This window comes from Thermobia domestica, chromosome 13 (genome assembly GCF_964235325.1).
Source record: "Thermobia domestica chromosome 13, izTheDome1.hap1.1, whole genome shotgun sequence".
In the NCBI taxonomy this organism is placed as follows: Eukaryota; Metazoa; Arthropoda; class Insecta; order Zygentoma; family Lepismatidae; genus Thermobia; species Thermobia domestica.
In genome coordinates, this window is record NC_137466.1 from 131,942,871 (window position 1) to 131,970,385 (window position 27,515).

At 34.2% G+C, this 27,515-nt stretch overlaps 1 protein-coding gene across 1 annotated transcript; it reads left to right on the plus strand.

The window, feature by feature from the left end:
• Nucleotides 1-835: 835 nt before the first annotated feature.
• Nucleotides 836-26,788, plus strand: LOC145667756 (uncharacterized). The gene is made up of 4 exons (XM_081735198.1): nt 836-1,021; nt 18,958-19,206; nt 24,103-24,221; nt 26,714-26,788. Exons 1-4 carry the CDS (start codon nt 931-933, stop codon nt 26,786-26,788), a joined length of 534 nt encoding a protein of 177 aa, XP_081591324.1. The 5' UTR covers nt 836-930.
• Nucleotides 26,789-27,515: the final 727 nt, after the last annotated feature.

The window sequence follows — 27,515 nt, forward strand, 5'->3', positions numbered from 1 at the left end:
GGATCCCTCTAACCAAACTATTAACGTCTCTGTATTGTTAATTTATTTTGTAGTTCTTAGAAGGAAACATAGTAGGCCTCATATGACACGAGTTATCACACACAATATTTTTTTTTTTTCAATGCGTGTTCTGAAAGATGACAATCCGATCGAATACTACACCAAAATCGTTGATTTCTGTCCTCCTTTCCAAAATATTATGATCCATCTTACGCTCTCTAAGCCGAAGAAAGATATCTTTCTCTTGTGGTGTCGGTGCTGTAAGGTTTTTATTTACTTTTAATCCTTTTGTACTGAAATGTTCGTGCATGTTAAGTAGTACTTAGGTTAACAGTTAAATTTACAAAAGAAGCCTATTAGGGCTGCACAATTTGAATCAATTAATGCAATACAAAATTTCAACATTTCTGTACATATTTATATTAACGGCTTATGTTCTGCTTTCATGTCACCCCTGTGTCAACGAAACAACAGGAGGGGGGGGGGTGATGATGCTTATCATCGACTACTCGGTCATCCTCGCAGCAATATATGAAAACTATAATAAATTAAAAGGTAAGTTTCGCAATCTGATATACAATTTTAGTTAGTGCTTAGAAAAGGCCCGTTAATTATCTTAAATCATCTGCAGTTTTATTTTTTTTTAATACTTCCCACACTCCTCTGCTCACTGAATCATATTGCGCCATCTTGTTTCAACCAAACTCTACCATCATAATTTCCTCTTAATTCTTTTCATTCTCATTGGCCAAACAGTTCTCGTGCCCGTCCTATATAACACAGACCATTACATGAGGTGTTGGTAATTGTACACTACCTAGTGCAGTGTTTTCATTAGAGCGTCGTTCGTCTCTTTGAGCATAGAAAAGGGAATTCCCTTGTAGTTCTGGTTTTTTGTTCTCATCTTCTCATACAGTGTATAAAACTTGAATGACTGTGTATTCATCACGAGATATTCCTACTCTAAGACACCTGTCTGGTTTCCAACGTTCTTCAAGGGCAATAATGGATAAAATATTAGGTAAATATACAACCTACTTCTTTTTTAGGTAAATGCCATCCTTTTTACATAAACTTAGTTTTCTTTATAAAGAAAATAGTTCATTTGAAACTCAATTTGTGTTAGACGTAAAATTTAGTGAGAAGACATTATACTATGATTGAAGATATTAATTATAATTTATTATATCCTATTAATCTTTTCGCAGCAAGCTCATACTTTGAAAGAAAAAAAATATGACATGTACTTGCAATTTACTCATTTTTAATCATGGAGTCTGCAACGCACGTGTTAAAAATGTAGTTGTATTTTGTTTTCATTCTAAAACCCTTAGGGCCTCTTAAAAGAAGTGTTTTGTTCTTTTTTTACTTCTTGTTTCTCTTTCCTTTTATGGTAACCAGTTTCCTTAAGATTCGTACCCCGCTTCAACAAACTTCCAAATGTAAATGCTCCCACCTTCTGAAGCGAGTTATTTATATGCAGCTTAATAAATTTTTGCGAAAGAAATTTCAAAATAAATGTCAATTATAATTTATACTTTGCTACTTGTTCTATAATACGCAAACTGAATTAGGGGGAGCACGGCGACTCTAGTAGAGCGTATACCTCTGGTACATGTGGTCCCTGATTCGATCCCCGGTCAAGTAAGTTTATGGTGGACACCATCGTACTCGTGAGTTTACTCGGAGTACTCCCGTTTCCTCCAACTTTCTCATTCCACTAATTCCTCCATTATCATAAATGTTTTAATCATCGTCTTCCGTAACCTGACAGACATAAAAACCTGAGACGTTAAACTCAAAGATTTCTTTCACATATTAAACTTAATTTCACTTAGTTATTTCACAAAATAACACGCAATATCATGTAAAATGATTAGCTAACCTACGCTCAAGAAATATAGAATATACCCATTATATGCAGGCAACCTGTAGGATTTCTTCCCCAAGAGGGAGAAAAGAAAGTTACACAAGAACAATCGTGAATTCACACGCACATATTTTGATGCACGCGTGCATATACCATATTATATAAAATAACGATTATATACACACATGGCCTTATTAACTACATTAAGTAAACTAGCGTACCGTACTATAGTATTTAATATTTAATAATTTCGACATGCATTTCCAATAACTGAATCCCATTCGAAAACGTACTGTGCAACTTCCTCCTTGCCTGCTGGCAGCCATAATAACTTGCATAAGAGAAGACATTTTTTCTTATTTTTGTGCAATGAAACAAAGTACACTTTTACTGTTCTGTGTTTCCTTAATGTGCAGCTGAAGTGCATCTTCAGGTTAACACCAGAATGAATGTAGGCTACAAGTTAAGCGTTGCTTAATGCTACACCAAATGAGTTGCCAAATATAAATGGAAAATAATATCGGTCTTTGAGCATAGATTGTACAAAGATTTGACAAAACAATATTTGGCCCAGTGGCGTATATTACATTACACACGATAAGTTTTACAGCTCGGTTGATTAAACTTTGACTACCATGCATAAGATGAATCATGTTGCATTTCTTTTGTGATTCTCACTCACTTGTTCTCTGATAGATTTTGTAGTTATCTCCCAGTGCAATGATCAGACGCACGCAACAAGAGAGAAAGAAAATTTACAGATTTAGTTAGAAAATGAGACATGGGGTGGAAATTATAATCGCATTATCTGCCTCATAAATGTTCTCTATGTGTATGACGTTGTTTAGTAGTATTCGGGTCTTCGGATCATGGATATGTCCGCTTCCTGGTCACCAGATTGCATTTTCATCGATCCCAAGTGGTTCATCCAATACATGGCTAAAGTAGCACTCTTATTGGCCACGTTCCGATGACGCCACAAAGCTTCAAGTTCAACCTGCAACTATGCATGTTGCTTTCGTTTCTGGGTCTGTGTGTTTAAAAAGAAAGAATTGAGATTATCAATATTATTACTTCTGAAACACAGTGCATTATAATTCTTGATTTTTGTTTACTTCCTACTCAGTACCAATATATTATCCTTAAATATGTCTTCGTCCAAATAAAAGTTTTCAAAAACGCGTTTTAATTTTGCATCATCAAGTGAGTAGAACCCAAGTTCTGTATGCAAACTTGAAATCAAGAGGTGTTGCATTCCAAAATGTACGATTTCTGCAAAACCCAGTATATTCATTGTGATCACCATAAGCTAATATGTGATGTAATGAAAATGTTAAAATTGAAAACAATAGTAATATTCATGTGTAGTGTGTTTTTCAAAACTTTTACTTGGACGAAGACATATTTAAGGATAATACATTTGTACCGCGTAAAAGGTGAACATAAATCAAGAATAATAATGCACTGTGTTTCAGAAGTAATAATATTGATAATCTCAATTCCTTCTTTGTAAACACGCAGACACAAAAACGAAAGGAACAAGCATAGAAGCAGGTTGAACTTGAACATTTGTGACGTCATCGGAAAATGGCCAATAAGAGTGCTACTTTAGCCATGTATTGGATGAAACTCTTGGGATCGGCTAAAAGGCCATTAGATCCTCGTGGGCTATAGATATGACTGCTTCTGGATCTTTCAGGTCAAGAGTTCTGTGTCAGTTGCAGAAATGCAGAAATGTTGCCAACTAATTAAACAAAAAAATGCTATATGCAATTTTGTGCTAAGAAATAAATAAACAAACTGAAGGGGGGAAAACAATGAGATTGAAAATAAAATGGCATGAGCTTGTGGTAAGAGAATCAGGAACCATTTTCTCACGTTTCCAGTGGCGTACGCACTGCTCTCCTGACTCTTTGAACTACTACATAAACGCATACACGCATCATGAGGAAGAAGGGCAGAACGTTGAATTTCTTCCACCAGTGTAAATTATAATTAAAACTTACTATCCCCACTCCTAACGTTTCCTCTAGCTGAGAATCTACCTAAAATGTTAGGATTCAGAGCCACTATTACATGATGACTTACTATTCCACTAGCAGATCTATGGTTGGATGGATGGATTAAAGTTTATCGTCCCCTTCAACAACAAGGTTCTATAAGATTTGGACCTACAGCAGAATGAGTGATCCGAACTACATGAATTTCGTCCGGAAATCGAACACGGGTCTCCCGCCCGACGACGAGTACGCGGATCATATAGCCACAAAGGAGTTAATTATCAGATCTAGAAACGTGAGCAGTTGTACTCACGACTTCTATTCAAAATTGAGCTCTTGGGGGGCAGCGGTGGCTCAGTGGTAAAGCGTTCACCTCTGGCACATGGGGTTCCTGGTTTGATCCCAGTTCGCGCCAAGTGAACCTTGTGGTAGACAAATACCGTGTGCGTGGGTTTCCTCTGGTTCCTTCAGTTTCCTCCCACTTTCTTCATTCCACCATTTCATTCATGTTTTCATCATCACCGTCTCCTTTAGCCTAGCCTGCATAATCGTGGGACGTAAAAGTCGAAAAATTTCATTTCATTTCATTTCAAATTGAGCTCCTTGTACGTTTCCATTATAGGCGAGCGAGTGTTTGGAACAAGCAATTGTTCATTCTGCAAGAACTTGAAAACTACTGAGTTTACTTATTTATTGAATAGAGAATTTATTATTTTATTTTCTTTGTTATATGTAATAAAATACCTATAAAATATATTTTGAATCCTCGTGACTTATCCTTTCATTTGATATCTAACAGAAAAGTTACGCCATAAACTAATATCAGTCATGAGAGTATGAAGACTCTATCGACATCTTATTCAACAAATTCCAAGAAACTTTTTAGATTCTACATAGGAATAAAGACACATTATTTAACATGCACATAGTACCTCCTCTTAATTTCACTGCAGCCAGAAAAAAATAAGACTCAAAAGTTATGAACATTCCTATCCAATATTATGAAAATTCTTAAATGTTGAAGATTCCTGTGTACATTATTTCATTTTTGGCACCGAATATTCGGTTTTTGCACCTTTTAAGTGGTCATTTATTCTGATCGCATTTTAAAAAGGAGATATACAAATAATAACTGAAAAAATTAGCCTCATATTACTTCGTAATGAATCACTAAAACAGGTTTTACCCTCTTTAACTTTTCTCTATCCCCCTCCCTCTCTCTCTCTCTTTCTCTCTTTTTATTAATGACTATTTCCTCATTTCTAATGAAAGGTCAAACGAAGATCTGAAATACTATAAGGAACTTATTATCTTCAATAAGAACAGCAAGTTCACTTGATTTCTCTTTTTCATTTTCTTAGCCCATTTTCATGAAATGACACAACTGTTTGACATCAATTCTTTGTGAAAAACTGAAAAATAACTATGAGTTAGCAACGTTGAAAATGAGACTAATAACAGTTTATTCTTCCATGAGCAAATAGTACACAACAAATGTAATGTATTATGGTAATTAATGTATTATTAAGGCACAGTAAGAACATTTAGGTTTCGACTCAAAGTATGTATCTATATGGGATCGAAATCTTGAACCAAAATCGAATTTGTAACAGAAAACTGTTACAACAAATGACAAAACATACGAAGTGCGTGCCACAATTTAAAGATGTCGCCCAAGGAAGCCAGCATATTACCTGCTGCTCCAAGTTATTCTGTTAAACATAAACAAGGCAAACCCGTAAGTGCAGAAGAAAAGCAAATACTTTATCAAACGATATCAACGTTGTTCAATTCACTTGAAGAAAATTAAGACCTATAATAGCTAATTTTCATGTTCTCATAGAATATTTATTTACTTACTTTGTAGTACTGAAGTTAGTATTTGTACATTCGTATGCTATACAATGTAAGAAAGCACATCAATAAATTGAACTTAAGAGGGAAAAGTACCATCTGTTTTTCGTGGATATGCATAATGATTTAGGTAATAGATGAAAAAGAAATAATCTCCCATAATGATAAATATGCTTGCTGTTACATACCAGCACCATCTCTTTATCGTTCAGTTGATAATTTGACTTAACTCATTGTAATTTTATCTATAATTACAGTTTGGAGAAAAATAATGTTCAGTTGCTCTTAAAGGAGGGGGGGTTATATAGTATTGGGTATTTTGTCTTATATCACGGCAATGGTGTGAGAGTGAGACGAGTAATGCACATCGCAGTAGCAGAAATACATGCACCTGCTGCAGCAGAAATATTGCGGGAAACAGACGATACAATTTCCTCTTCACCAATCAGCAAATAGTCTTGCGCGCAGTGATACCACATCAAGTTACGCGGTTTGTTTTTGAAAGGTGCAAAGGACTGTGAAAAACGCTTTAGACAATTATAAAAAAACTTTAATTACTGATGCAATGGAAATATTGTACAGATTATATACAATATATCCAACAATTTATACATAAGATAATTTACTATTTGTGTTTAATCCACATTTGTAGCACATATGAACACCATGTCCGGCAACTATAACTAACGCCAATAAAAGTGATTGTGGATGAATGAAATGTCGGAAAATAATAAAGTAGAATATTCGAAATACTAGGAGTATGTGTCTCACTGCTTTTTCAGAAGAATTGTTCGGGGGGTACCAACTCAGTATTCGGAGGGAAACATATTATTTTCACACATATTCTATTTATTATTATATTATAGACGTATATTATAGACGTATTCGATCTCCTCCGGGGGCACTCTCAGAGTTTCGGGCGGGCAGTGCTCCCCAAGAAACATGTCTGCAAGAAACACTGATTATATACACACGATACATAAATATGGCTGTAAACAATCTGTTTCAACAGAACTATCAATTACTGTACAATGTGAATGGCTATTGTTTTTAAAAATACAAATCTTAATTTATCGTTATGTTATTTTGTTAAGCTCGATGCGATCTGTCAACTTATATATGTCATATCTATGGAGGACTCTTAGCACTGGTGCAAATCCCGGGATTGATGGGGCACATGTCTTCTCCAATCTTGAAACTGAGGGAGACTGTCCCCCCGAATAATCCGATTTGAAATGCTTTTTGGGGGAGAAATGTGATGATTTGTGTCCGATTGCCACAAAGGAAAGTGAGATGAAATTGATATCGCCCCAGAATAAGCCTCAAATCTGTCCGCCTTCCAATGTTGAAGACAACCCTGCTCCCTGATCTCCCACAGCATAGTTTTTCAATTTCATAAAAATTTTGATCATCGTTAAAAAAAGAAACGGTTTTACCTGTACCCCCAATATTGAAGACAGATTTGCGCTGCTGACTCTTAGTTAAATAGAAACTAAAGTGTAAAACTTAATCATAAATTTGAGCTATATCGTATTAATTATACTACGTACTGTCATCCATAGTGATCAAGTTTAGACACACCACTCGCAATAATTGTTGAAAATGTATAATTCTTTCCCTGATTACCTTCTTAGTGTTCTTCAAGAGATTTGCACTGGGCGACATGACATTACCCCACTTAGCATAGGGCCTAGATGAAATTCAAAGAGGCCAACTGAATAGTTGTTCAAAAATTACAATTGCTTTATGACTTACATATAAATACAACTTTCGGATGTATATCATAAGAAGTACAGTGCAAAAACAAACAAACCTGTGTTGGGTGGCTACCTAACATAGGTAACCACCTAAGCACGAACGCTGTCTAACCGAAGGACTTGGTTAGGGGTTTCCTCCTAATAATAACCCAAACATTATTAGGACAAACAAATCAAGGAGTTTACTATCAAATTCACAGAATGATAATATCCATCCAACGTCTCCTTCTTCCAACATTCGATCTTTTGACGTTCATCCTTCTGTTTACAATCAGTCAACAAAATCTAATCCTTCGCAAAAATCTCTAAGCACTTGAACAATAAAAAGAACAAATAGCTGTTATACAACAAATAATTCAAATTTCACTTGGCATATACTCCCCAAATGACACTGTTAATTCAATCATGCAACAAATTACTCAAATGCTTGATTAACCAAAAATTCTAATGTATACACTGTTCTTCAATGGAATATGCAAAGTTGTCGGGGAAAATTTCTTATTTATATTTTCCAACCTAATATTATTATTATTCAGGAAACTTGGTCCCAACCAGACCTCCTGATAATTATACCTGAATATAACCTTATTGAACAAGTAAGAGATTATGGCTATGGAGGGGTAGCTATAGGAGTTCATAAAAGCTTTTCATACAAAAATATTCGTATTACTCTTCCTAATACCCATTCCGCAACACAAATTTTAGCTATTGAACTCTCAAAATATAAGATCGCGAATCTACACAGTCCTCCAGATAAAATACTCATCACACAAACCTGGCAATCTCTATTTACTTCTAATCATCAGTTTGACCTAATTGGAGCGGGTCAATTCAAAATCCATATTGCGAGGCAATGTTCGAACAAATACAGAGATATAAGAACTTAATTCGGCACTAAAAAATAATAATTACTTAATTTTAAATGATGGAACCCCGACTAGACTAACCAAGGACAACTCTTCAGCACCGGATGTACCTATTATTAAAAAAGATAAGTACTTACACTCTGATTGGACAGTATATTATGATACTTTTGGAAGTGATCACTATCCCATAATTACCATTACCACTAATAATAAAACGTTTTCATCACATGTGTCCAATGATAAAAGGATCTTTTGTACGAATTATACACAACCAATTTCTACCCAAATAAACTGGGAACAATATATAAAAGATATAGACACTGTCGTCACTAAGGAAAACCATACTGATATTGACCCTCTAATGTCAAAACTTTGTATGCTTCGAAAGTCTCACAACTAAACAATTACAAACCACAAAGAAAAACAAAGAAAAAGAACATTTATAAATCTCCGCACCCAACATGGTTGAATCTAACCTGCCAAAAATGGGTAAATAAACGTATAACTGCTTTGCGCGTTTTTATAAGAATTAATTCAAAAGCAGATTTTTTATATTATAGAAAGATAAAGGCAAAAACTAAAAAATCTGAAATACAGAAAAACGCAAATATTGGCATGATTTTTCCAATGGTTTAAATTTCTGTACCACCTCCTCTCAAATTTGGCACTTCTTCAGAAATAAGAAAACGATTGACCCAGTTTCCTCGCAAGGTACCTTAAAAATGTCGATGAATGGGGGTCTTAATTTAATAAAAAAAATTAACTCCTCCCTATACTAACAATTCCAGAATTGAATTAAACAAATATATGACTGGAAAGGAATCTCATAAAATCGAGGATCCATTAGATGAATTAAAGCATGTATTAGGAAATTTGAAGAAAAACTCTACACCCGGCTTAGACGGAATACATTACACTCACTTAATATACTTATCAGAAAAGGGAAAAAGACGTTTATGTGAAATATTTAACAACATTTGGAACACGGCAAATATACCTTGTAACTGGAAAAACTACGGCATTGTACCAATTAAAAACCCTCAAAAACCTATAGGATCTGCAGATAGCTACCACCCCATCGCATTAGCTTCGTGCATTCAAAAAGTATTTGAGCAATTACTACTAAACAGATTAACTTGGTTTATTGAACACAATAAACTGTTACTAAATATATATGTGGTTTCAGAAAAAAATTATCAACCTTAGATGCATTAGGAAACTTAATAATTGATATTTGGTCCGCATTCCAAACCCGTCAATATCTGTTACTACTATCTATTGATTTTTGAGCCGCCTATGATAATATCATACTTGAGAACCTCATTTTTTATATGGATAAATTTAACATTCCTCAAACATTTATTTGTATAATTCATAACCTTTTCATAAACAGAAAGATTTACCTAAAAATTGGAAACTATATTAGTACACCATGAGGAATTTCCCGGGCAATAAGACCTACGCTATTTAATATTTACATTCTCGATTTAATTAACACACTAAAACAATATACTCACCATCAATTTAATATTTTTGCAGATAATCTTATTCTTTTTGTGAAAATACATGATGCACAATAAAGACTTCAACGCATTCGAAAGGGCCTTAAACTTGTAACTGATTGGAGTAACCAAAATGGCCTGTCAATAAATTGGCAAAAATCCAGTCAAATAAATTTTACACTTAAGAAACATAATCCTTCAATACAACTCCAATTTAATGGTATTATTTTCAAAGAAACACATCACATCAAATATTTAGTTTTACATCTCCATGAAAAGCTGAAATGGGAGCTACACATAGAACATCTCAAAACTGAGGCTTCCAAATTCTTTAAATTTTTCATTGGATTAACTTTTTTTAAAAAAATGGGGTGTCCACCCTTCAATTCTGTACACAATATATAAACAATGTTTAGAATTGAAATTAATATACGGTGCGATATTCTTTTCTCCAATACCACAAGATAATATTAAATCGTTAACGGATATTCAATATAAAGGCCTAAAACTTATTTTTTCACAACCGAGTATCTGCCCTAAAAATGCATTACTCGAAGAAGCCCAAACCATTCCATTAGATTTGCAAATAAGGCATCAAGCTTACAAGTTTATTCTTTCGCGAATTGCACGAGCAGAATTACCTCTCATAGAAAAGTTACATCAGATGTTATATGATAATGAAATTAAATGATTAATTTATTATAATAGACTACCATGGATTTTTTAGGCTTATTTGGATTTACGACAAATGCATGATCAAATTTCTCAATTTCCATTATTATCCTGTTTTTGTGTCTCGTTCACCACTGTTTCATCAAAAATCGTTCCCATCATTTCATCGTATCCTACAAAACTATCATCTGAAACCTACTTCAAGATAATACCTGCAATTTGGCAAGCACATATTGATAGACTTCTAGCAAATACTAAGATAATCTGTACAGATGGTTCTAAAACTCAGAACATGGTGAGGGCAGCTATTTACATACCTCAGAAAGAAAAAAAAACTATAAAGTATAAATTTCCGCCTTCCACTTCCATTTACGAAGCAGAATCTTTTGCTATTAGGCAAGCACTACTATACATAAAAACTAACCGAATTAAAAATGCATGCATTTGCTCTGACGTCCTTAGTGTTTTATAAAGTTTGTCATCAATGCATTGAAACAAAAGATCAACTTGGCTTCAATTCCAGATTAAAAGTATAATTCTTTCTCTAAATTATAATGGTGTAGAAATCATTTTATATATACAAAAGATCATAATAACATTATTTTTAATGAGATAACAGACACAGCCTCTAAATTAGCAGCTAGAGATGGTTCACTTGCTAACACCAAACTCCCATATGATAATTTTATGCTTATTATTGAAGATAAATTTAAAATATTCTTAGATAAATACAGGCAAACAATCAGGATGGGTCCCGATAAACATTATTGGCATATCTCAGATCCACAAACTAAAAAATCTTGGGATCAAATCCAACACTGGAAACGTTCGGTCATTATAAACCTCTTTAAGCTTCTTCTAGACACTGAACTAATCCCAGCTCAATTATTTAAAATAAATAAAAAGACCCCCCGGATGTTGGTGTGGGGAGGGAAAGGCTGATATAGACCACATTACCTTTAACTGTTCTACCACTAGTAAATATAGAAATACTCTATTTGATGTAATCAAGAAATATCACGGCATTGTCCCCCATAAGGTCCAAAATTTTTTGTCATCCAATAATGTACAACTCAATAAAGCTCTAAGAATGTTCTTACAGATCAACAATGTAAATATTTAAAGAAAAAGACTAATCAAAAACCAGAAAAAATAAAAAAATAATAAGGAAACTACAATAATGACATGTATGCTATATTTTTCCTGTACATTCCATCCGGTGAAAAAACAATACATAATAAATCTTGTAACAACCATAACAATTAATCTTGGCAATTTAAATATTTTCACCGGATGCTTATGAAGATCATCAAATTTCGTGCAAATTAGTGGAAGCGCCCTTCTAGCGTTGTTGGCGAGCCGGATTTCAACATCCGCGTCAGTATAAAATACCTCCTTGGAGGTAATTAAGTCAATTCAAGATTTTCGTTAACTTTATACTATACATGTGAATATTTGTGGACAGTCAATACCAATTGTGTATGAACTTCTTGAAAGGAATAATCACAATATTTACGTCGAGCTGTTTCAAGAATTATACTATTATTGTTCTTCAATAAATATCTATCTTGTACCAAAGAACGTGGTAGGGGGTTTTGAGATACCAGCTATGATAACTGTGAAAGAAGTATTTGGAGATACAACAGAAGTACAAGGGTACTTTTTTCATTTGTGTCAATCAACGCAGATACCAGAAGCGTTTGAAAAGATTGTGTGAAAGATATCAAGGACGAGAAGTGTCTCTAGAAGACTTTCTTAGAAGTGTTAGTCAAATTGCAAGAAATCGTTTAGAGACCTCAGTGGGGAAAATTAAAGCTAATGGGAGACCCAATTATAATCAATGTAGTGACTAGTTGTAATATCTGAATATGTGTAGGCCTATGCTGATTTTATATTATTTCATTGGTGTAACTTTGCTTTCTAAATTAGATGTATATTTTCACATTTATTCACTATATTGTATACCTTTATTTGTTTTATCATTTTGTATGATGGCACTTCATATTAAAGGAGTTTAAAAGTACGCTTGAGTATTCTTTTGACTTGCTGTGAATGCTAGGTTAGCATGTTTTACGAGTTTTTTGATGTGCTAATCATTTTGTCGGAGGCGAAAAAGTAGATATAGGTAATAAGGAAGAAAAATTCTGGAATGATAGTTAGGATGGTACTTGCTGCACAGTGGACAGATATCAACTTATATCACATGAATACTCTATTATTATTATTATTATTATTATTATTATTATTATTATTATTATTATTATTATTATTATTATTATTATTATTATTATTATTATTTAAAAAGTACTTTTTTGGAAGGAATTTGTTCGTCAGATTTTGCTCTAGGCATATCTTTCGCGGGGTGATTATGTCCTACCCTGTCTTTTGGGGATATTTTGTCCGGGGAGGTTTTGTTCTAGATTCACAATACAACTTTTCTTATACTGTGCAGAAATACGTCACCGGTGGAAAATAGTATATAATACAGTCAACTTTCATATAAACTCATTTGTTTTAACCGTCGTTAAAGCACTTGTAATGATCTTTCACTAATAACCGTACACTTGTAAACCAAAAATGTACTAGTATTGTTTAGTATTTAATGCTGTTGCCTGCAGAAATTCGTTCCTTATAAAAATATCTTTCCATACAGAGTATTTAATTTCAGCTGTAAATTTTGCAAAATGTGTTGTTCCTAAATTTAAACTGCCCCCTTTCGTCTTGTTAGTACCAGCTTCATTCGATTATAGTTTAGTGATAGTTTCATGTCAATAGATGGTGTGATTCTCGTTCAGCATCAAGTTTTAGGTTTATGAAATAATTCGTTTTTCTCAGTTTTCTAGATAACTACGCATGAACTTTTACACAGATTGAGTATATCAGCGAAATATATCAATTGGAATACGTCTGGTCTTTGGACATTTTTTGTTACACCCTAATAATATGGTAGAATTTAAATTATTGTTGCATATTCAACAAGGCAACATCGAATATATTAACCCATTGCATTCCAGGTATTATTTTCTATTTGTGTGCTGTAACACCAGGTTTTCATTTCCTGTTAAAAGACTGTAAAGATCGTTATATAGGGCATAGTTATTGTGCGCATGTGAGGAGAGAATTCACATTACTGATAAAAACATTACAGTAAACCCTCCTTAAGACGAACTCGTTTAAGCCGAACACTCGGTTGACATAAACAAGTTTTCGGTCCTGGCAGCGATAAACGTTATCTGATTGGAAGTTTTATCGGTTAACACGAATTTCGGTTAGCACGAATTAGGAACTAATTTTTATCCCGTTGCGTCATTAGAGGTTTTCATTTAATACAAACTTTCAAGATTTCTTTCTTTTTTCTCCAGCTCAGTTTTTTTTTCGGATTTTACTCCAGATTAGTATTTGCAATACAGTATTTATACAAAAGAAAATTTCCTAGTAAATAAGAGAGGAACAAGAAACGCATATATTTTTTTCTTTTCTTATGAGATGTCAATTATTTCCTCTCTCAAGCGCTTAACACTACAGCTGCTTGGTAGACGAGCTAGTGACAGCATAATACATAACAGCTCCTCTACATCCCCTTGTGGCTGCAAACTGGTGACAGTAGACCTAAATACAGTATGTAACTTTCCATTATAATTATCAGCGGGGTTGCGAGTTTTATAACTTAGCTTGGATTTTCTGCGTGAAAATTCCAAGAATAGGAGTTCGCGAACGTGCTTTATGCTCGCTGCTTCCACCACTTGAATTTTCGGGTGGGAACAATATTCGGGATGTTATTTTTTTCTCCTAGATTTCACCTCTGAAGTTAGGATAAGAACATTCGAACAGTTTTCGAACGAATATGGTAACAATTGCAGTACTATGTTCAGATCAAGGATCTTATAAAATAGAGGATCTGCCCCTACAAAAAATCTTGAAGCCATACGTCACAGTTTCGTCACCCCTACTCTGCCCACTCCGCCCAATAGGATCGCAATGTTTTGAGCCAACAATCATGGCGGAAACGAAAGTAGCCAATCAGACGATGACAGAAATGAGAGTAGCCAATCAGACGTGCCGATACTCTGTTGTTTTTGGGCTTCATCGATTTAATAGGATGAAGATACATATGGGCAGATCCTCTATAACATCCTTGGTTCAAATGTACTTTTCAATTGTTTTAAAGTGAGCTAGTTCGAGATGTGTTATGGCTAAGAGAAAGCAGAAAGTATAGATCTGCGAACAAAACTACAAATTCTAGTTTTCAGCGAGTTTTGCGGAAGCCATGAGTACAATTGGCCGTGAAGTTACCAGACATTTTCGTTTCCGTCTAAGACAGTGCAATATGCATGAACTTTTCACCAGAAATAGTAGAACTAAATCTTACTTTATACCCACTAACAAATTTCAGCATCTTCAGAATTAATACGAACCTTAATAAGGGATACATTTTCATGATATCTATATGGATGTCACCAGTGGCGGAAGGAAGATTGTGGTTTAGGGTGTTGCAGTACGAACGATCGGAGACAGAAGATATAAAGTGCACTCATTGACTAATCAGCACAACTTTAGATGCAAATGCTACGTGACATGTTCAATTAAATAAAATTCTGTTTTTAAAAAATACAAAAATGCAGAACATTTTATCCGATTAATCACCTTATTTAATTAAGTTCATTCTTCTCTCTTTGATTGGAGCAAATCTGCCTAATACGTGCTGGTTGAATTCTAGTATTCTTATGAGCTCCTTCGTGGCTAAGCGGTAAGCGTACGCGCCTTTGGCGTGGGAGAGACCTGGGTTCGATTCCCGGCGGGAGCTCATGTGGTTCGGATTCCACGTTAATCAGTAGGTCCACGTCTCATATAGCCTCGCTGCTGAACGAGACGTTAAACTCAAAATCAATTCAACTCAACTTTGGTATTCTTATTGTCAGGTCTTCTTTGATGGAAAGTATAACCAATGGTGATAACCTTTTTTGGAGTATTCAATTCCTTGAAAGTGTCAATTCTTTTTGATGTGAAAAAAATATGTGAAAAAAAAACTTACTGACGCCATAGGTACAGTTAATATTAATTTCACAAGTTTTGTAGATTCACTGAATAATTTTTCTAGATTATTGCGAACAATTCATTCTAGGAAACTCAGTCCCTGACAGTGATCCGAATTCCTCTTCAGTGTAGGCTGAAGAGAGTTCGTAGTAAAGATTAGTGTAATAAAAATGTACATTGAACACGTTTTATTCACAATTTATCTAGGAAAATTTAAAATAAATTGTGGAAATGTATCTAGTGCATACAACATTACTGCCATAAGATGTCCTGTAAATTTAAACTTTTTTTTTCGAACACTCTCCTGAATTGCACTATGCTTGTTTATGTCTAAGCTTTTTCTCAGTTGAAAGCTGGGCATATTTTTTAGTAAGTTATTTACAGAAGTCATGGTATTCAATGCATTCAGAATTTGAAGATTATTTATAGAATTAAAGCACACACAATAAAATTAAATCTAATAACTAATAACCAAAACAAATTAAAGAAAAGAGGTATTGGTATATGAATTGCGAATGTCACATATTCATACACAGGGCTGCGAACTGGCCGGAAAAATTGCTGTTATTTTGATTAAAGCCGGTGACGGGTACAAACTTCTCGCCAGCCCCTTTATGACCTTTTTTTTTTCAAATTTGCATCTAGTTCGAAGTATAGATATTGAAAAAGTAGCTGTCATTCTGTAAATACAATCAATTACAATCAATTTACAGTACTGGTAAATACAATCAATTGATCAATGCCGATTAATCAATTTCAGTTTCTCATTTATAGCACAATGTATCTATTAAGCTTATTAGTGAATGTTCTAAGAATATATGTGCTAATGCACTTTTGTTCACTATAGTACATTTCCTTTCCATGGATAGGTCCGAACAGAAATACTTCACGCTTAGACCTATATCATAGGGAATTTTGAGGAGGTGCCCTTTTTTATTTTACAGAGTTGGCAACCCTATTCATACATCAACACACACACATGTGCGTAAAAGAAAAAAGCTACATTCCAAATCACCCGTCTTAGTTGTTACGCAATGCACGATGAACACAATATACTTCCACATGAGGCGAAACAATAATGAATGTCATACGTTCTGAAAAGCAACCATGAAACCCGCCAGATGTAGGAACAGCATGTTAGCTGGGAGGGGTCCAAAGTATTTGAGGGAGGTCCAATACGTCTGCGTAATATCGAACCTGTCTTATACTGCACCCGAAAAGACGATGAGTAATTCTTAATTACTGTCACTTATATTTTTAGAAAAAATGATAGAACGATTATTTTTATAAGAAAAGAAAGAGTACGTGATGAGGCGTAAAATAAAATATCTAGCCTACAACAATCATTTCTCTGTTAAACAAGTATAGTTTGTTAAGAAAGTCTACAAATGTTAGTCAAGTTTCGAAATTTTTGGGAGGTCCGGACCCGGTGCCCTTCTCCCTCGTGGCTACGCCCCTTAGCATTGCTAACTAGTCCCAAATTCAATGTGGCGTTCCCCATCATACAGTTTTATGTGGAAATTATCAAGAGTATAAAATATACTTATTTTATAAAAGAAATATGTATATACTAAAATACTATCTACATGGGGGGAGAGAGATTCTACATATTGACTTATTAATATTTGGTTCACAAATTACTGTGGAAGAAGCCTTCATTATCTATAGAAACTAAGAATTAACTTGTAAACGCGGGTCTACTTTCATTTGTTTTCTGCTCTACTAGATATTTTCTTTCTTATTTTGTAATTCTACAATCACTTTTTTTGTCATTTTATTGATTTGCTTCAGTATGGCCCAGTAATTTAAAAGTATGAATGCATAAAAACAAATTCCATTTGTTAATTGCTAGTGAAATAAAATTCAGAAATCTTATTTAGCGCGAAAAAACCTCGTTAATTGGAAACCGTGCTGTGTTGCAGAAGCACTGCAACGACCAGTCAATTTAACTTCTGAGATAGGGGAAAGGAGACTTAACATTCGCTCCAATTGCCGCGCTGAAGGAATCTGGTCGTTGAATGCTCGCTGCAACACAATATAAATTAGAGACTCTGTGACGGATTATTTTTCGCTTTTTAAAACGGATTAACGGAACGGACAGCTACAGAAGTAAAAAAAAAATAAATAAAAAATGTTATTTAAAGTGTATATATGCGAGTACTAGAAAGTTTTTTTTCTGTTCTTTACTACTATTGATAATTTTTTTTAATATTTTGGTCGTTGCGCAACGCTGCAACACTAACATTAGCCGCCACTGGATGTCACTGGTATGCAAGGCGTTAAAATATGAATTATTTGTATGGAATAATTTTATGCGATCTTTTTTTTCTTAAAAAATTAAAACAAAACTTCTTAAGTACATTTTAGACAAATGATACGATTTAAGAGTGAGCAAGTATGAGTACATCTGGTATGGATGAATTTAAAATGGTCCATAAACGTTTTTGTTACATATATCTATCTATGGTATATCGTTTTTTAATGTCACAATTTAATGTAAACAATACATTCGTTAATGGCTGCATTGATGGAAACTTCATGGGCATATTAATGCTCTAGTTTGCTATACGTAAGGGCGCCGATCCTGGGGGGCCGGAGAGACCCGGGTCCCCCCAAAGCTCATGTGGGCCCCCTGTATTTGTGAATATACAATATTTGGCATACTTTGAGTGCAGTTTGTCTTAAAATCCTCATATATATACCTTCAGCATCTGAATGGCCCTCCTCCCAAATTTACAGAGAAATCGGCGCCTTGGCCATACGTATTACCAATCGAAAATTTCATAAGGAAATCATGCCAAATTCTGTTCCTTCGTAGACAATGTAATAGTTAACTTCATATCTCTTCTGTTTTTTCTCTAGTGAAATAATAAAATATAACATGCTAAAACTTGTCAATCAAATTTTGTTTTGTCCGGGGAGGGGAACAAAATTAAAATATGAAGGGGTTGTATTTTGACACTATTTTGGGGTATTGGCAATAGTAATTTAATTTTTCTTACTTCCAGGAGGACAGTTGGCAAGTCTGGGGGGACAAATATGCCCCCCCTCTCCTCGAAAGTATGCCTAGAAGAATCACTGTTCTCAATAGTGATTATTTCACTATTCTGTATGTTTCATACTCAAGATCTTAAATTAGCAAATAGGCTAAAATTATACTTTTAATAAATGTGAAGATTTCTGGTTCAAAAGTCTAGTGAATTCATATCACTTATACAATTTTAAAACTTAGGCTTATCAGTTTTTGTTTGTTTGTCTGTTTGTTTAATGGTAACTCTCATTTCATTACAATGTACTACCTAACAACTTATATTTTTTCTTTATTTTTATTTTTCTATTATGTAAAGGTAGAGAAAATTATTGGTTGTATAGCAAAATGTTTCTTTTTTATATATTTTTCAGGTCTCCATCTAACCTTAATTTTGGCAACTTTATTCATGGAGAACAGTGTTGAGTCATACTCTGTATTACAGGAAGATGCACAGTCAAATTGCCAACAAAAAAAGATTGAGGTTAACTATACATTGAAATATTACAACACATTCTGCTTGTCTATAAAATTTGGACCCCGCACATTAATGGTTACATCAGACGATAGAGAAAACTGGACATTAGAAGTTGAGAAGACACATGACAATTCACCGAAAAAAAGTTCGTACTTCATTTCATTTTTATAACGAAAAGAATTCTCGCATACTGTATTCTTTTTAAAAATTATGTCAATGTCTTCGATGTTCTTATAGACACATATTTATTAACTGACCGCAAAAATTAAATACTTTCTGTTCGTCTTTCATTTATTTTTGTAAAAATCTGTGGGTTAACTGCTGTATCGCCGGATCAAATTTAGAAAATTTACCTGGTAGACCTATGTGAGTAAAAGGTGGGGGGAATAGTTGAAGCTAAGAAAATACTTGTAATTGTTAGTTGTTTTTGATTATGTAAGCGGCACTATATGTAGAGGCGGAAGGGACTATTTGGCGGAGAGGTATATTTGCTATGATTTATTTGAAAGGCAGTGTAGAAATGGTGCTTAAAGGATAAGATAACACGATAAAGGTCACATATCATGTTTGAGTTTTATGGAGTTGTACAAAAATAAGGAATGTCAGTTGTTGAAATTCTGTGAAATACATGGTCTACTAATCAGTCGAATAGTTTGTCGTAAGAATTGAAATTACAGAAAAAGAAGACAAACACCTAACCAAACCTAACCTAATCTAACTTAAATTAGTACATTTTGGTACCTTTTTGGAGGCATTTAGTATCTCCCCAACGCTGTGCAACACATAAGCCATGCATTTCATGACATAGAAAGTGTATTTCCACTATACTCGTTTATTCGTATACTTACCGCCGCTGTCGCACCTGCTCCCTACGGATGCCCCCGTATTGTATTGGAGTACCGCTCGCCTCGGTCCCGCTCGGGCTTCCCTGCTTTCGTGCTTTTTAGTGACCACCTAGCACAAGTTTGGACGTGTTTTATGCACTAGATTTTATGCCATACGTCCACACTGTATTTCGATCAATAATCACTACCAAGTGAGCCAGAGTCAGAACCTAGTAGTTTGGGGGAGAAACTAAGTAATATTCACTTTTTTCGATTTTAGTGTGGTCCGGCGATACAGCAGTAATGCCAAATCAGTCATAAGAATAGTTATATATAATGTACATAATCTTTAGAACTCATCCAATTTTCACTAAATTTGGCAAGTAAATGTTGACTTCCTTAGTGTGCATGTGAAATATTTTCATGTACAGAATTCTGATTCCTAACTTACTGTATGTTAAAAGTTCGGGTTTGCACTTAGTTTAATAAAAATCACTAATTGGTATTTAGAACAAGAATGAACTTTGATAGATAGCGGAAAGCATCACGCTTCAATTTAGTCCTGTAGATGACCACTGCAGAATTTGTATTGCCACCTAACGGCGGGATATGTTTCTTCTACTATCTATATATTAAAATGTTAGGTTTATATGTTTGTCTCCAAAGAAAAGTTCATATATTTGTCTCCAAAGAAAAGTTTATATGTTTGTCTTCAATCCTTTCGACAATGAGATCCCAAAAACCACAAGTGCTAGAAACGAGCCGTTTTAGTATGTCAATTCCAAATTTTGAGTAGATTGTCTAGCTCTAATTGAATATTTTAAAAATCTGACCGTTATATCTTTACTACATTTTTAGGGGCACACTGTAAGTGTTGAAATTTCAAAAATTAAAGCATCATATACATGAGTTATACATTCCAACACAACACAGTTATATATAGGAGTTGTATATCTCTCAGGCGTTTGTTTCAGGGCCAAATGATAATGAAAAACGAAGGATAACCATTTCTCCAGGCTAAGATGAATCTTTGTTATTTGGAGTGTTTTGCCCAATGAACACCATATATCACTGACATAATTAATTTTATTACATACTTCATGCAAGAAGAAAGAAAACATTGATCATACATGAATTAAAAACTCCAGCCGGAAGTAGTCTCAATCTTGCAAACGGTGCGAGACATTGAACAAATAATCGAAAAATCTGCCCTTTATTGTACCCCTTGCTGATTTTCATCAAGACGTCTTTCACTTGTGCTTGTAAAGGGACATGTACAGTTGTTGTAAAGGAGATTCATGCTCATATGTGAATGATGCGCTGCGTAGAGAGCGCAGGTTCAGCTAGTCTTTACAAAGAAAACAGAATTCAAAAAAGGAGTTCGAGGCAAGATGGTGTCAGGGTAGAAAGAATTGTCTGGAGCTCAAGCTAACACAACGTTTTGTTCGCTTATAGATTTGTTTATTTTGGATACAGATTTTAAAAAATGTGTGGACATTCGTGGCATCACTACTTTTCATACTCACGATAGTTTAACTGTATAACCATATTGTTTAACACGGGCGATTTTGAGCTGCTTGCTTGTGCCATTTTAGTTATAGCTTGGGTTGTGACCAAGACAATTTTTAGTGCAAATTAATTTTTGTTTAATACAATTTTGTTACTTTATAATAATTTAGAGTACAATAGTCGACATGACTATGGTTGTGGCATTCCATTTATAAAAACCACAAAGTAGTTATAAGAATAAGAATTCAAAAAATCCGCTTGTGTTCTAGAATTACTGTGTGGACTAATAGATGGATGGATGTAAGTCACTGTTATTCATTAAAATGTTAACACGTTGACTTCTTTTAATGAACTCAGCTAACTTAACCGCTCTAGCTATCTATTGGATAAAATAGAATTCAGAAACATAAAATTCGCTTCTATTCGAGAGTTATCCTATGAAGTAACGAGTGGACGTAAGTCAACGTTACCCGTAAAAGATGTTATCGAATTGACCACGTTAATCAACTCAGCCCAGGTAATCACTATAGCTCTCTACTGAGAACAAAAAGTTGGTTTAAAAAATAGCTCTCATTTAAGACTTATTGTGTGGACTAACGGACGTATACGTCACCGTAAAGATGCTAATGGATTCACTCCGTTAATGAACTTGGCCGAGATGACCGCTCTAGTAATCTATTACAGAATACATAGTTCAAAAATTCGCTCAAGAGTTGTATGGAATAACGAAAGTATGGACTAAAATTACAATAAATTCCACTTCTCTGATTCTCCTAGTTCTAAGTGCGGAATACACGAAATAAACCTGTGAAATGTTAACATGATGTTAAACTGTAAGTAAATTCCCGTTTGTAATTACAATACAGACTTGCTCAAATCAACGAAAAACGATTGTCTTTCAATCCGGAAAATCGTTAGTAGTTGGCTTTTTATACAGTATCTAATATAAATAAAATAAAGAGTTTGTTCGTCTGTGTTTCTGTCTGTGTGTGGCCTGGGGACCAGACGAATGAACCGAGAGTTATCAAATTTGAGTCATGGGTACCTTGGTCCAAGCCCCAGACAAAGCGGTTTTCTTTTTTTTTTATTTCGAACCAGAAGGACGTTTACGGTACATGTAAAAGTAGTAGAAAATCTCCGATATTAGTGTCGAATTCATAGTTTTCGCGGTGAAACTCCGATCGCATTAACTTCCAAATTCACCCCATTTGGCTGCGGGCCGGGGGTCACCAGGACAGAGGATACTGAGACATGTAAAAATAATCCAAAATGACCTATATTATTGTCAAATCCATAGTTTTCGCGGTCGCTGACATTAATGGTGAAACTCCTATCGCATTAACTTCCAAATACAGCCTCATGCAAAAAATGGGTATTTCAGCTAGTATATCAATAAATAAGATTGTACATTGTTTTATCTGCATATAGTTATGCTGTATTCATATACTCGTGTAGAAAATTAAGGGGTAAAAAATTTATGTGCTGCACGCCGAAAAGTACAAAACGAAATTACATAATGGCACCAATAAAGTATGATATAGAAATGGTTAATTTATCAAAAATCCTGACATTATGTAGATGAGTAGTTATATCACAAATTGTGAAAACTGCATTTAGCAGGCAATGTGATTACTCAAAACTGCTATACAAGTCTCATAACAACAGTTCATATTCAAAATAAAGTTATTGATCAGGCTTACTGACAGCAAATCCTAATTTATCGCGAAGAAACACTTTTACCTCCCTATCTTAAAGAGAGACGAAATATGTTCTACTTGTTGTCTGCCTAGAGCATCTCTTTTGAATACCGTACGTAACAGAAACATGACTATGATTTAGATTGTATTATTTTAACAACTTGGATCGGATTTACATTGCGATATCTCGTTTACCATTCCATTCAATCAATATTCTTATTAACAAAGAAGTTGCTGACGAGGGCTCAATGAAGGCTAATATTAACGTCCTTCAAAACGAATTCGAAATTATCAGTATCTTGAAACTGCAGCCCTATTTAAGAATCTTTTTTTTCTCAGTGACCACAGAATAAATCTTAAAGATATTTAGGTTGATGTAGGCATCAAACCTAATGTCTACACACCAGCAAACTATATCGCCATAATGATCCAATTTTCTGGTGTTCCATGGTTGGAATATTGTGTTTGGTTATCGCAAAATAAGTACACTTCAGGAAACGATCTCTAATCTGATGCTTAACTCATCCATGAACACAGTGTAGAACACTTTTTATAGATGTACCGTTTCATATAGCTTTGGTGCTGATGACAGTTATTACACATTAGCAAATGGCCTAATTTTATCGAGCATTCCTGATCCATTAAACATTGGCATATATTGAGAATATCACCCAAGTTTCCCATTACTGGTTATGAAAAAGCTATTCAGTAACTCATCGAATTCGAGGAACAAGTCGGTTCAATATATTGAGCCCCCTTGTATATCTCTATGGTTACGAATTTTCGTAGTTGTGCAGAATAAATAATTACAATGGTTAGGTACTTTAGTCATAATAACAATCATATTCTGAGCAATGCACATTTTAATGTTAATCATCTTAGTGTTTTTCCATAATCCGATATGTTGAAACACATTTTAATAAACTGAGTTATAGTGAGAATTTTGTTTGATGTGGATCTTTTAAGAAGTGATGTATCAAATAATAATTAACGTATGTTTCATGTCCTCAGTGTACTTCGAATACATTCTCTTCAATGCAGACAAGGAAGCACATCCAGGAGTACTCCTACGTCACAAAGAATCCAAGTTGTTCCTGAATGTCAATTGTGATAATACAATAGGATTAGTGGTAAGTAGCATTAAACGTAATCTTAAAAATTTCACACTTATCTATTATCCAAAGCTTTTACAAAGCATTATTATACCTAGGTAGTAAGCATTCTGCCATCTCTGATAGGGTCGAAAACCAAGAGTGGAACAGTAAACAGGTTTATAAGCGTATTTATACGGAAAATGAAAATTTTTAGTTTTTGAAAACGCGATTTTCCTTTTAGTGAGTTATAAGCAGATCCATTAGAGAGACTCATCGTATAAAATACAGTATCCATGAAACTTTCGTAGGACTTCATACCAATTTCTGTCTTTCCTTTCAACTTCTTTTTCCAATCTAGTGACATAATTCAATATATTCTATTCTACCTTCGTTCTACAATCTAAGAGCATGAGCAACTTAATATTTTATATTTTAGTTTCTTCCTAAATCTATGAGCATAACATAGGCCTCCGAACTGAAACTCCTATTTTATGGCATAAAGTGAAACAAATATCCTTACCTAATTTCGGTGGGCTGATTTCAGTCTGTCAAAGGTTTTGTCGTAGTAAGTAAGGATTTTCTACAGTGTGCAAATGAAAAATTTAATGACCCACCAATTTATAACAAATACTCGGTATCAATCACAATATCAAATGTATGTAACCCTGACTATGAACAACAATATTTCATTAAAACAGGTATAAAATATTCAAAGAAGCTTGAATTACTACACGTTTACTTGCATAATTATGTGAATTGAGTCTATTTGCGTTTGTAGTCTCACCAAAGATTATCTCACACTAGGTACCAACAGTAATCTTCCATCATGAGCAAGTCCTATTTACTCTAATACCTCGTTAACATCTCTTTAAAGTCTCTGTGGAACCGCTTACATTATTCATAGTTCAGTGCAGCTATATTTTATGCAAAATAGTAAAGATATGTAACTTGAAACGCATCCGATATTCCAGTACATGTTACTTTTACTTTCAACCGACAACAGCAGATAAGAAAGTATGATGATAGTGAAAAAAATCGAATTTGATAGCTGAAGGCATTTATATATTTTATTAGCCCCTACATGCTGAAAAAGGGGTTTATGTATGTCTGCCTATGTATTCGTTCGTCCGTTCGTCTCGACCTAAATGTGTTCACTCGTCTAAAGGCTGCATCGTTCAACGTATCGGCACCATATTTTTAACTTGTTTTTCTAACAAGAAACTCAGGGAAGAGAAGTTCAAATTTTCTTCCTGGCTTCAAAATAAGAGTAGTATCTGATAGGTAAAGATAATAAAGATGCGAAACGGCTCTAAGGATTTGGTTTACATTACATACATACATATTTCGTTAAAATATTTGCAGTATGATACAAGTCATTTTTCTTTTAAACCCAGAAAGGGTAGTTTATTCTTGGGAGTGAGTTCTATTCTGACGACTTTCTCAAAAACAACTCGGGTCATTTTGTTCATATTTAACAGTTAAATGTTTCATTGTAAGCTTGAAAATATCGTATAGCTCACTTGTCCTGAAGAAATCTACAAGTGAAAGCTTACTTTTGAGAGTAAGCTTGTTTTAGCGATTTTCTCCAAAACGACTCACGCAATTTTGTTCATATTTTATATATAAATGTTTTAATAATAAAATGACAATATTGAGATGAGTATTGCTAGAAATCGTCAATTACTCAGTCTGAACCGCTGCTGATCATTCCCCTCTGTAGTAGGGAAAATCGCTTATAACTTAACACTAAATATCAAAATTGTGAGGTTGAAAAAGTAAACATTTGGTTGTACTTTGAAATACACCAACCTTAAAACAAACCAGCAACGTGCGAACGAAAAGTATCTATTTAGATTTGCGAATTTAAGTTAAAAGTTAATCATAGCGCACTTTAACGTCTTGCTTGCTTGTTATGTCCCCAATCATATATTGAGTCATTATATAATTAACCCTTTCCAAAACCTCAACCAATAGCTTAAGTTAATGCAGTACTCACTGCTACTGTTGATCGTTGATATCACTGAATAGAATTAAAGGTCAGGTCTTTGCTTAGGAATCACTTCAACAGTGTGTTCGGAGCACTTCACTAGTAAAAGTTTCGTGTAGTTTCATGATAGTTCCTGAAGTTACACTAGTAATGTATAGTAGGCACACTATCATCTAAGTCTTTTCAAACTTTGTGAAAATCCGTGTTTACGAGTCTAATGCTCTTGGTATTACGCAAACTTACACCAGATTATAATCCTCAGTTTATGTTTGTATTTCTTCAATGCAGATCTAAGGAAAAGAATCCTGTCATCGAGTGGGAAGTTGCATTTATCCTTTCTCTGTGCTTGGGTTTCGGCTTCGGTTCCCACCGCTCAATGATCAATTAATCCTCTTAGTTTGGGTGATGCTTGTTGTTCCAATTTTCTACGACGATACTTCCCTATGTTGCCAATACTCTGGTATTTCTCTTCCGAACACGTATTGCATAATGTGTGAGTCGAATTTATTGCAAGTAAGCAAATATCTATATTCACTTCCAGATTGCAAGAGAATTAGTTGATAGCCCATCTGGAAGACTGATACCATCGGACGAAACTTACCCTTCAACCTGGTGATGTGCTTTACTTTTATTATCAACCTAATTAAAATAGATACAAAAAACTTGCATTAGGATTATTCATAGGTATCTCCTCATGAAGCTTTCTGGCTTTGATTGAATAAAAGCTCACTTCTTTCACATTTGCGTGGCTATTCTTCTAACCTAATTATTTTCTTTTAACGATATGGAATAGCTCGTTTGCCCTGAAAAATTTACAAGGTGTAGTTCGCTATTAGGAGGGAGTATTTTCGGACAATTTTATCAAAAATGACTGTTCATATATCATAAATCTTTCAGTAATAGCCTGTAAATATAGTGTAACTCCCTTGTTCTGAAAAATCAAGAAGAATTAGTTTACTCTTGGTGGTAAGTTCTTTTCGGATGATTTTGTTAATAAAACGACTCACGACTTCATTTTTGATATAATACAAAAATTTAACAGTGAATCTAACCTTTTATTCTATTCATAGAAGAAAAAGGAAGCATTTTCTTGACGTATCTAATTTCCCGGGCTACTTATTTCCCCTCTGGATTTTCTTTAGTTCAAACATTTACCTTTCTTTATAACTAAACGATGTAAATATTCCTTTGCTATAATAACTAAAGTATCATTATGTTGATATCCGTGCAAGTTGATGTGGAACATTAATTTCGCTTATCAGCTTCTCTTAGTTTTGGTGTTACTGACGACAGCCGATTCAAATCACAAGAAAGAACGGTCAAAACTATGATAGGAGAAACGA

What these genes read in the sequence shown, in the direction of transcription:
- LOC145667756 (XM_081735198.1), top strand. Translation starts at nt 931, where the DNA reads ATGACTGTGTATTCATCACGAGATATTCCTACTCTAAGACACCTGTCT. An exon ending in AATAATGGATAAAATATTAG is followed by an intron (nt 1,022 to 18,957) that starts GTAAATATACAA and finishes TATATTTTTCAG; the next exon opens with GTCTCCATCTAACCTTAATT. An exon ending in TGACAATTCACCGAAAAAAA is followed by an intron (nt 19,207 to 24,102) that starts GTTCGTACTTCA and finishes TCATGTCCTCAG; the next exon opens with TGTACTTCGAATACATTCTC.